At 45.1% G+C, this 8012-nt stretch overlaps 1 protein-coding gene across 1 annotated transcript; it reads right to left on the bottom strand.

Annotated features, from left to right (window-relative positions):
• Positions 1–574: 574 nt before the first annotated feature.
• On the bottom strand, positions 575–2719 carry GPR139 (G protein-coupled receptor 139). The gene has a single exon (XM_007516548.3). The coding sequence runs from the start codon at positions 2570–2572 to the stop codon at positions 1790–1792; it is 783 nt and encodes a 260-aa protein (XP_007516610.2). The 5' UTR covers positions 2573–2719; the 3' UTR covers positions 575–1789.
• Positions 2720–8012: the final 5293 nt, after the last annotated feature.

The following is an 8012-nucleotide window of genomic DNA, read 5'->3' as shown; positions in this document are numbered from 1 at the left end:
AGAGGGCACCTGGTCTGTTGCTTTTGTTTATTTATTTTCCCTTCTGCATTTGTTTTTGCAGCGGGCCCATGAGGGGAGGTGTGACTGCAGGCATCCTTTCAAAATAGGCATTAGAAACACCAGGACCAATGTAATCTAAAATTATATTGTTAGTATTGAGGGTGTTGGCTGAATTTTGGGGGTTGTATTGCAAATTTATTTTATTTATTGAATTTATTGCAAATTCTCTTAAGTGGGAGGGGAGGGGGTGTTTCTTTAACATTAGGGACAAAAAATGCAGCCAAAATACAGACTGAAGTTTCAGGGGGACTGTCTGCTTTTTGTTTGGTTACCAGAAATATGCAATTCCAAAATGGTCTAGGAGAGGCTTATTCCAGAACAGGAGTAGCTTCAAAAAATGGAAGTCAGGGAGAGCACTCTGAAAGAGAATAAAAAAAGGAAGAACTCCAGCCTAGCTTTCTCTTTCAACATACATCACTGGCTACACAGAAGCCAGATGTAATCAAATGTGTGTGTACATGTGTTGACACTATCAGTTACATCTTAGAACTGCTCCCATCTTGGACAGACAAGGGGAGACCAGATGTATAAATTCTATTTTGACCATCTTGCAAAATTCTGGGTTAAAGAGCTTTCCAAGAGCTGGTACAAGCCTCTGAGACACGTATGTGTGAGGGCAGACTAGCACATCACATAGGAGTCTTTCTGTGTCACTTGCAACTGCGTTCATGACTTAATGGCACTGCCAGATGCTCTGTGGGGCAGAGCTGGGAGGACAGTCTCCCTTTACACAGGGAGAGCCACTGTTCCTGACCCTGGAAAATTAAATCTGGTTTGGAAGTCACTTCAAATAAAACCATTTGGTGAGGACTCTGGCAAGCAAGGAGGCAGGGTTGGCAACTTACACATAAAAGGCTTCTCTAAGAAGCTTCAGTGGCACCACAACAAGAAGCTATCTCAAATGAAAGGATATATAGCTGACTCAGGGATGGAATGAAACAGTGACAAGAAAGGGTTTTGTTTATTTGTTTGTTTTTTTGTTTTCCTGGGCTCAAGAATCCCCCCTTCTCCCTCCCTGTGTACCAGACAGGGTCTTTGTTTTGGAGGAGACAGATAAAATCTATACATAATGGCAAATAGAAAAAGACTGCATCTCAGTCTCCAAGTCATAGGTCTGTTAGTTTGGAGTCTTTCTGCAGACACTCTGAAAAGAGTTTGAATGGGATTCACCATTCTCCTGTTCCCATAATGTCATTCTGCATGTAGGTTTTGGATATCAGCTTCAAGACAACAACCCTCTCTAGGACAAAGGGCATCTTGGGGAAATCCAGAAATGGTCAGCAGTGTTAGCTGCTGGGAACATCACAAGGAAGCAATAGGTGACCTCAACTCTTGGGAGGAGAGTGTGGGCTCAGCTACTTGCTACTGTGGCTTGGGGTGCCATACACAAATGAATGGTCCCAGTGATGGCAGAGGGAGCCAAGGTGAAGTCACAGACTATTTCTCTACTGCACATCCTTTTTTGGCCACCTCTATGGCCTTTTCAAACTGTTAGAAATGTTGTGTTGTCAAGACAACTCGGTGAAAAGAAATGCACACATGAAAACAAGACACATGCGTTTCCTTCCTTCTCTCCCATCTTCTTCTCTTCTGCCAGCCTGAGAGTTGCTCAGTCTGTGGAGACAGGAAATCAGGTGAGCATTCTTCAGGACAGCTGTTCAGCCGTAGGACGGGCCACCTTCCCATCTGGAAATGAATGAAACAGGCACTGGGTGCCAAAACTATGGGGTCACGGGGATACTTTTATAGGTTTGCCATTTTTGTCATACTGGTACACCAGCATCTTGATACAGTGGGAGTTGGCCGGTGAGATCCAGGGGCTACTTGTTATGGAAAAGTTATGATTGGTGTAGAACTGGACAGGTTGCTTCTGGCACTTGAAGAAGGCCTTGAGTGTGGCAGCCGCCATGGTGCGGAACCTCTTGCTGATGAAACAGTAGAGGAAGAAGTTGATGGCTGTGTTCAGAAGGGCCAGCATGTTCGCAACGTCGGACATGATGTGCACCAGCCAGCGGTTCTGGATGGGTGCCCCATAGAGGTGGTAGAGAATCATGATGATGCGGGGGGCCCAGAGCGTGGCAAAGATGGAGGTAATGGTGAACAAGATGGCGGTCGTCTTCCCTGTGGAGTAGCCACGGAGACGGAAATTGCTCTTCCTCCTGAGCTTGTACACAATGATGGAGTTCAAGATGAAGAAGATAGAGCAGGGCACCAAGTAGACGGTGAAACAGTGGATCCAGATAAGCACGTGATGCATGGAGGTGCTGATGTAATCTTCAGTCCAGATGTTGGGCCACCAATAGTAGGGGATGCTGGTCAGGAAGCAGGTGATGTAGACACTTACGATCACCTTCCGGGTACGGGCAGGGTAGGAGACAGTGTGGTACTTCAGTGGGTGGCAGACGGCAATATAGCGGTCAATGGTTAAGGGAACAGTAATCCAAATGGAGGTGTGGATGGAAGAGAATTCCAGTACTTCTATGATCTTGTCTGGCACCTGAGGCATCTGCATGTTCAGGATGAAGTCTTCCAATAGGAAGTCCACAAACACGATGAAAAAGAGGACCAAGATGTCAGCAGCTGCCAGCGCCAAGAGATAGTTGTAGGAGGACTTCTGCCTTCTGGCCACCAGCTGAGAGAGGATGATCACTGTCAGGATATTTGCTGTGGAAAGAAGAGAACCTGGTTTAGTTTTGAAGCATGAGGACTTGAATTTGAGTCACCTGATTTCTATCTAGGGCCCCTTGGGCAGCCCCATAGGAGTTAAGTTAAAGGGATTGAACCAAAAGTTTTGAGGCTCAGAAGTACAGACCATGCTTCCACCATATACCTGGGTACTAGTCTGACCTTGCTGTATGTCCTGTAGTTTATTTGTTCCTCTGGTTGTCATGAGAGGTGGTGCTGGCATTGTATTCCCTTCAGAGGGGAGGCTGGGGCTCAGAAAGTGGAAAGTAGTTCCATGGAGTTACTTATGAAGCTATGGCAACAAGAACCAACCCTAGACGGATAGCTCCCCCAGCCTGTGCTCTGTCTTCTGCCCACTGCAAGGAGAAGATGGAGCTGTGGTGATTGCTCCTGCTTTGTGCACTAGGGCCGAACGCTAGAGAAATGCAAATTAAAACTACTCTGAGATCAGATGTGACATGATCCATCTCACACCTGAGAGGATGGCTTCCATCAAAAAACCAGAAAATGACAGTTGTTGGAGAGGTTGTGGAGAAAAAGGGGACTCTGATACACTGCTGGTGGGAATATAAACTGGTGCAGCCCCTTTGGAAGACGGTATGGACAGTCCTTAAACAAATAAAATAAAATTACCTTATGATCCAGCAACACCGCTCTTAGGCATTTATCCAAAGGACACTCAAACACTAATTCAAAGGGACATATGCACCCCTATGTTGATAGCTGCATTATTCACAACAGCCAAAGAGTGGAAGCAGCCTAAATGCCCATCAACAGATGTCTGGATAAAGAAGTTATGGGATATATATATATTCCATGGAACAGTACTGTATAATCTGATACATAGGAACTTGGAAAAAAAAATAAACAGAAGCAAGCAAACTATTTCTAAGACTTGTGAGAACTCTGGTGGTTATCTTTGGGAGGTGGGAGGGTGGGGATATAGGACTTTGGTGGTGGGTATGGTTTGGATCCATACACTGTAATCTTACAATCTTGGAACCTATTAATCACAAAGAAAAAATTAAAGAACAGAGGTCTGTGAAAGCCAAATCCTTTGCATGTGTAACTCTACGACTTTGGAAGTTCATCATATATGCATTCAGCAGTCAGTACTTGGGGGCCAGGGGCACCTACGAGGAGCCATGCTCTGGGGAGAAATGCTGACCGAATCAGACACTGCTTGCTTTGTCTTCATGTGGCTTCTAGTCCACCAAGAAAGAAAACTATCAACTGAACATCTGTGGCAGGGGCATCTAACTGGATGCTACCACAAATGCTATTAACAATCAGAAAAAGCTCTGACAAACTGAAAATGAAGCCGAGACCCACAGGATCAACTGGAAGCATGGAGACAAGACAAAACAGGCAGGAGGAGAAAATGCCTCAAAGGAAATTGCCTGTGCAAAGGCTCTGAGGCATGATGACATCTTATTAAGGCAAGGGACACTTTTTTATTTTATTTTATTTTTTATTTCTACTTGCTCTGTAAGCATTTTTGCATTTCATAGCTTGTTTTTATCAAGCCACTTTGCTGTGTGCTCTGTTCAAAAGTGTTGCCAAAATGTTTTATTCATCCAAGAATCCTTTAGAAAAATATTTTGCATCTACCTTTGGTGTGCACTGGGCCCTTGGTGGATGCAAACCGGTGTCGAGTACAGACTCTCCACTCAGACAGAGTACTGCTGTTGAGTACTACAGAGCTGGGGGAGAAGAGACGGGAATGCAAACACTGCTGCTGGGGCAGACACAACAAGAAGTTGAGTAAGAGTGTTGTCAAAAGCCTGTTTGTCCCAAAATAATCTGATAGAGCTGATTCGTGGCACTCAGCCTGTAAAAATGTATATTTTATTTATTTATTTGATAGAGACAGAAAGACACTGAGAAGGTAGCGGGAAATAGAAAGGGAGAGGGAAAGGGAGATACCAGCAGCACTACTTCACCACTCATGAAACTTAACCCCTGCAGGTGGGGTCTGGGGGCTTGAACCTGGTTCCTCGTGCATGGTAATATATGTTCAACTAGGGATGCCACCACCCGGCCCCCAGGCTGATGCTTTCCAATGGAGCCCAGAGCATGAGACCCAGTGGGTAAGGGTCTAAAATGTGGGGCCAGGCTGCCTGGGGCTCAGTCTTGACTATCTCTTGGTTCTTTGGCTCTGTGCCTCAGCTTCTGGCTTTTGATTCTCTTTTCTCTGTGGTGCCAGGGCCCCCACAGGTGAGGCAGATGCTCCACTACTGAGATACATTCCCAGCCACCAATTTCCTTTTTTAAAAAACAGGATTAATAAGAATATCCATCTGTAGGGTTGATCAGAGTTAGATTAAGTGAGGTGATTTTTAATTAAGTAATTAATTAATTTTTCCACTTTATCTGATAGGACAGAGAGAAATGGAGAAGCCATGGGAAGGTAGAGGGGGAGAAAGAAAGATAAACACCTGCAGACCTGCTTCACCACTTGCGAATAGTCCCTGCACAGGTGCAAAGTGTTCTGAGCAGTGGGACTGGCAGGTGCCAAGGCTCTGGGGCAGGAATGAACTTGGTATTTGTGGACCAGAAGGAAGGCCTCCTGCTAGTCTTAGTGTCATCCCCTAGATGAGTAAACTAAGGCCTTAAGTTCTAAGCCACTTTCCCAAAGTCAAGTACTGGGTCTGTGGAGGGGCAGGAAGGGAACTTTTGTACGGGCCACTTTTGTGGCATGTCAAATGCTACTTCTGTTACTTTGCCTCAGGAAAGGCTATTAAGCTGGGTAGAAGTGACTCCATCTCCTAGGTTGCCTCTGGCTTTGAAAAGTATTGTCATTTCTCAAAACTTCTTTTAAAAAATTTTATTAAACAGCACCCACATTATCTGTCCTTTCCCTTCCCTGTCCCTCTGCCCACCACCTAGAAGAAGGCAGGAATAGATAAATGCTAGGGTCTCCCCAGAAAAAGTGTGGTATATATTCTGTCAGGAGAGAAAGAGGGGGGGGGGTCTTTCATCATTGCCCAGGTGAACTCTGTTTAAACTATGGTTCTAGGAATCTAAAGAACTGATATACATGAATTTAAAAACAAAACAAAATAGAACAAAAAAGAAATAAAGAAAGAAACAATAATAACCCCAGGGTGGGGAAGATAGCATAATTATTATACAAACAGACTCTCATGCCTGAGGCTCTAAGGTTTTAGGTTCATTCCCTCACACCACCATAAGCCAGGGCTGAGCAGTGCTCTGGTTTAAAAAGCAAAGCAAAACAACCCAAACAAAACTACTTCTCAGAAGAACTATGGTGGTTATCTGTTATCTTTGGGAGTTGGGATGGTGGGGACACAGAACCTTGGTGGTAGGTGTGGTGTGGAACTCTGCCCTGTTATCTTATAATCTTGTAACCCACTATTAATCATAGATAATAAAATAAAAGCTTAAAAATAAAAGGTGCGGTGCTAAAAGTTCTCCATCTCCAAACTCTTGGAACACATTCCAGTCCCATCTAATTAATGCTTTACGTCAGGCAAGTCATCAACTCCAAAGGAAATTGCTAGGTATTCATATCTGACATTTTCTTAAGTTGCGAGTAATTGCCTCTCTTGAGAAGCCCGCTGCCCGCCTGCAGACTCCTGAGTCTCCCATTTCTTTCCTACAAGTAGCTTCCCCCCAAGGCAGCATCAAGAACACTTAGGTAATTCTCAGGATGAGTGCGATATGTTAGCCACAGAGGCCCAGTGGGGAGTGGAATGAAGCCTGCTTATTGATTTTCTGGGGAAAAAAGGAAAGAGAGGAGAGGAGAGGAGAGGAGAGGAGAGGAGAGGAGAGGAGAGGAGAGGAGAGGAGAGGAGAGGAGAGGAGAGGAGAGGAGAGGAGAGGAGAGGAGAGGAGAAGAAAAAGGGGGAGGCAGAATTTTCTTCTTCTTTCCTTCCTTCCTTCCTTCCTTCCTTCCTTCCTTCCTTCCTTCCTTCCTTCCTTCCTTCCTTCCTGTCTTTTTTTTTTTTTGCCTCCAGGGTTATCGCTGGGGCTTGGTGCCTGCACTACAAATCCACTGCTCCTGGAGGCTTTCCCCCCCCTTTTTTTGCCCTTGTTGTTTATCGTTATTATTGTTGTTGGGGCTGCCATTGTTGTTGGAATAGCACAGAGAGAAATTGAGAGAGGAGGGGAAGACAGAGAGGGGAGAGAAAGATAGACACCTTGCAGACCTGCTTCACCACCTGTAAAGTGACTCCCCTGCAGGTAGGGAACTGGGGCTTGAACCGGGATCCTTATGAGTCCTTGCACTTCATGCCATGTGCACTGAATCCACTGTGCTACCGCCCGGCCCGCCCCCGTGGAGGAAGAATTTTCAGTTTTACAGTTGTTGCCAATTCTCAGCATCCAAACATCCTTTCATTTTTGGGTGGGCTTATTTTCCCTAAGACAAGGAATGGGGTCTGCATGGCTTGTGTGTGTTTATAATGGGTGAATGGAGTCTCCACGACCTGAAATGCCCACAACTTAGTTTTTTTCTTTTCTAACTGGCCCCAGGCTCTGTGGTTATAAAAGCGTCCAAGCAAGCCCCCAATGAACTTGGTCATCAAAATACCAGGGTTCTAAATAAAAGCCCAAGCCTTTCTGTCCATGGTGACGTTTAAGCTCTTGGGTCAGATGCAGTCCACATTTGGGGACTTGCAAAGTTTCTTGGTTATATTCTTAGGGGAATTCATCCCCAGATCTTTGTGGCTTTATAGTGCTCAGACTTGAGAGGATTTTGGAGAGCGGCGAAAACAATATGAAATATGTGTGGGACTGTCAGACCCAAAAGGGGGTTACAGGTTGAGAGGGAAATGTGGGGGATGTGGGGGGGTGTTTTCTGCTTGGTTGAGGATTAAGAAGGGCCTGCAGATTCCTTAGGAGAGGCACCTGGAACTGAGCAGTGGCTGGGCATTGTGCATTTATTATCTTAGCTCTGCTAGGTTTCCCTTATGTCTTTGAAAGTTATTTTTGTTTTGTTTTGCATTATAAAATACAATGTACTTGTAAAAAAAAAAAGTGAACATTAATGGTATGTAAACATGCCATTATCAGGAACCGGGTGATGGCACACCCAGTGGAGCACACACATCACCACAGCAACAATCCGGATTCAAGTGCCCAGTCCCCACCTGTAGGCAGTAATCTTCATGAGCAGTAAAGCAAGTATTGCAGGTGTCTCTCTTTGTTTATCTCCCTCTCTATCTTCCCCTCCCCTCTCCATTTCTGTCATATCAAATAAAAGGAAAAAGTTAAGGGGGGAGGCTGTTTATCATCATCATCAT

Source organism: Erinaceus europaeus, chromosome 15, assembly GCF_950295315.1.
Source record: "Erinaceus europaeus chromosome 15, mEriEur2.1, whole genome shotgun sequence".
In the NCBI taxonomy this organism is placed as follows: Eukaryota; Metazoa; Chordata; class Mammalia; order Eulipotyphla; family Erinaceidae; genus Erinaceus; species Erinaceus europaeus.
Note: the sequence above shows the minus strand (reverse complement) of the source record. Positions and strands in the feature narration are given on the sequence as shown.